This window comes from Ailuropoda melanoleuca, unplaced genomic scaffold (genome assembly GCF_002007445.2).
Source record: "Ailuropoda melanoleuca isolate Jingjing unplaced genomic scaffold, ASM200744v2 unplaced-scaffold3796, whole genome shotgun sequence".
Classification (NCBI taxonomy): Eukaryota; Metazoa; Chordata; class Mammalia; order Carnivora; family Ursidae; genus Ailuropoda; species Ailuropoda melanoleuca.
In genome coordinates, this window is record NW_023209347.1 from 1,520 (window position 1) to 4,994 (window position 3,475).

Below are 3,475 nucleotides of genomic sequence, written 5' to 3' on the forward strand. Positions count from 1 at the left end.
TGTGCTCGGTCTCTGTAGTAAGTGCTCAGCATGTTTGTTGAATGAATGAGTGAATGAATGGAATGACTGTCTAGTACTATTACCTTCTGAAAATCTTTAATGATCAGAGATACTGAGAGAGGCTTAGATCCTTTGTGGGAAAGTAATTATGTGATGGGTAATATTTTATGTTTTGTTAATTGAAAAATAAAACTTTTTTAGGTGTCAAATTGGTTTGCTAATGCAAGACGTCGGCTTAAGAATACTGTTCGACAGCCGGATTTAAGCTGGGCTTTAAGAATTAAATTGTACAACAAGTATGTTCAAGGAAGTGCTGAGCGGCTTAGTGTAAGCAGCGACGATTCATGTTCTGAAGGTTGGTTAATATTTTTATTTTGCTTTACCTCTGTTAATAAACAGTTCACCCCATTTGCTATTTTTAAGGTTGATTCCACAAAACATGATGGTGCCATAATGGTTCTTTTTTACTGCATGAGGTAACTTCACTTTTACAATACCATAAATGACCAACAGAATTATGGCTATTTCCTCTTGTTTATAGATTTATCATGTGTCAGAATAACATTTTCTGTGAAATTCATTAACATTAAAATACCATAGGGAGAGATTACATAGATTCCTGCTTCCCTTGCCTAAAAATTAATCTTGAGTATCAAAGATAATTTTATATACTTTAAATATTCTGTCTTTATGTATATATTTAATGATTAAGTATAACAGTTTGGTGGCTGGGGAAAAGTTTATGTAAGTACTACCTACTGATATTTTTCTCCCATAGACGGAGAAAATCCTCCAAGAAACCACATAAATGAAGGGGGCTATAATAATCCAGTTCACCATCCTGTGATTAAAAGTGAAAGCTCGGTCATNGAGTGATCAGGCCAGAATCACGGGCCAGTGAGGACTACGTATCACCCCCCAAATACAAGAGCAGCCTATTGAATCGTTACCTTAACGACTCTTTGAGACATGTCATGGCCACAAACGCTGCCATGATGGGAAAGACAAGGCAAAGAAACCATTCGGGATCTTTTAGTTCCAACGAATTTGAGGAAGAATTGGTGTCTCCCTCATCATCAGAAACCGAAGGCAATTTCGTCTATCGTACAGGTAAGTCTGCGCTTTTCATGATACCTTGTTTAAAACAGAACTAAAACTGCAGCAAGGGGTCTATTTCAACAGGTATAAAGGCATAATTTTTATTGCTTTTGCATGAGATTTTTCACATATAGCCCATGATTTAATTTGAAATCTTTTGTTTTTAATTACCAGATGTGCTTGTTAGTAGATGATGGTCTACTAGGGACTTTCACCCTTAATAATAAAGATGAGAATTTTCATCCTTAATACTCATTTTTAATCTAAATGATATACATTCTTGGAGGAGGAATGGTGGATTATAGCCAACCATGCAAACACTTTGTATTTCATCTTTTCTCTTAAATTCTTTGATTGCTAATAGTGACAGAAAATGAGCACAAATTAGCGTGGGTGCCAAGACTCTTATGAAGGAAAAGTGTAGGTCTGGCTTAAGTTGCTTTGGAAATTTTACTTTTATTCCTGGAAAGCACAAGTAGGGCTGGTAAATAGCTTTGAAATTTTTACTTTTATTCCAAAAATAATGAATCGATGTCTGCCTGTCCAAAACTTTCTGATGGAGTAGTGAGTTTGGTAAAATTTCTATCTTCACTTCAGTTTCCAGAGAGTTTTGCTCGTAAAGAGTGTTTGAGCAAGTGTCTTCAGAACAAAGGATATGTGTGACCTACATCTGGTGTAGATAGAGTCCAGGTCCTGAAAATGCCAACAAATGAGATTTAGAAATGTTAGAGTTGGAAATAACTTCAGAAAGCATCTAGTCCGGCCATGTTGTATCATAGATAAGAAAACCCAGACCAAGAATGCATAGCTAGTTACTCTTCCTGGATCAGTAGTGCAGCTTAGCCTGCATAAGGCGCAGGGGGAATGTAACTACTACCAGACTATGATAACTCTTAATTACTACATATACTGACACCACTCACTTATTCAGTAGTTAGGATATGCTAGGCCCTCTACTAAATACTACACAAATGATCCTGCATGTAGTCCTTGTAAGGAGCTTGATATGTGAACAGGGGGGCTTTATAAAAGAATTTAAATTTGGTCTATTTAATATACCTTTCAGATTATTTAACTAGAAATCTTCTTTTCAAGGGTCTACAAATGTGTACAGGGTATATTATCTGTGAGGATTAAGAGAAAATCTCAATACAGTTTTAAAGACTGAAACTCATTATCTGTTTGCATCTCCAACTTTGAGAATAAAAACAACTCCAAATGCTCTGAGATACAAAATTAGTCTTGTAAATAAAAATTGGGTCTAGGAAGAAGTAAAAGATGGAATAAAAGACTATTAAGCTACTAACAAAAATTTTAAAACTACATACATAATGTCTAGCTAATGTGACCAGAGCAGAACTTGGAGATAATTCAGAGCTTCATGAATTTTATTTACGGAGATAGGAAAGGATAGGAAATCAAGTCATTCAAGTACAGATAATTGAAAAAATAAAACAATTTAAAATGGAAATCTGAAAAAAAAAAAGAGTTGATTCTTTGAAAGCAATACTAAAAGAAACAAGTAAAAATTGGCACAGATTAAAGTTGGAAGTGAGAAAGGAGATACAGCAATCAATACATAGTCATTAAAAATTTTTTTTAGATTATGGTGTGCTATGCACAGTTGTTTGACAATATACTATATGCGAATGTGTACATGAATTGATATTATTCACACAAATTAAATTATGAAATTATAATGAGAAAAGTTGTAAATGACCACTAATTCAGGAAAAGTCACAGTTTTTAGTAAAGTCCATTCCGAAAACACATGATTTGATAGAGTCATTGGATTTTTTTCCAAACTTTGAAGAAATAATTAATTCTCATGCTTTATGCATTTTTCTGGAACATGTAAAACTATGGGAAGTATGTCAGTTTTTAAAAATGTAAATGTTCTCCTAATCCAAAACCAGATTAGAATAGCATAAAAATCAACATTTTATTTATGATACTGATACTGACTTTGAAGCAATATGAGAAATATTGGTAACATAAGGTTAAGTAAAAAACAATTTAAAATTGTGGAAACATTGAATGCAGTTATGACAGTACAAGTATGTATAGACAAAAACAAGGAAGACTTTTGGAAACAATGAAAATTAATTTTGAATAGGTGGAATAATTGAAGGTCTGTTATTTTTTTTAAATTTTTTACGCATTTCTTTATTCTGCCCAGTAAAAACAACTTTGAAATTTACCCAGTTGTGAAGAGTCTTCTGAAAATGCATGCTTTTTTCAAAGGTGATAAAATAGAAAACTGAAGAGGGAATAGCATGCCTATATAGTTGGTGCCTCTCGAAGTTAAGTATCTTGGCCATTTATTTTTATTAAAGTATCCAATGGCCTATTCATTTGCCAAGTTCTATTTTTAAAT

General features: G+C 33.3%; 1 protein-coding gene across 1 annotated transcript; it reads left to right on the forward strand.

Moving 5' to 3' along the window:
* Positions 1-201: 201 nt before the first annotated feature.
* LOC117798930 (homeobox protein Mohawk-like) lies at positions 202-1,154 on the forward strand (the record flags this gene model as incomplete). The annotated part of the gene is given in 3 exon segments (XM_034651386.1): positions 202-355; positions 779-871; positions 874-1,154. Coding segments are annotated over 3 exon segments (528 nt in total), but the record flags the coding sequence as incomplete, so codon positions are not given.
* Between the last annotated feature and the right edge of the window lie 2,321 nt (positions 1,155-3,475).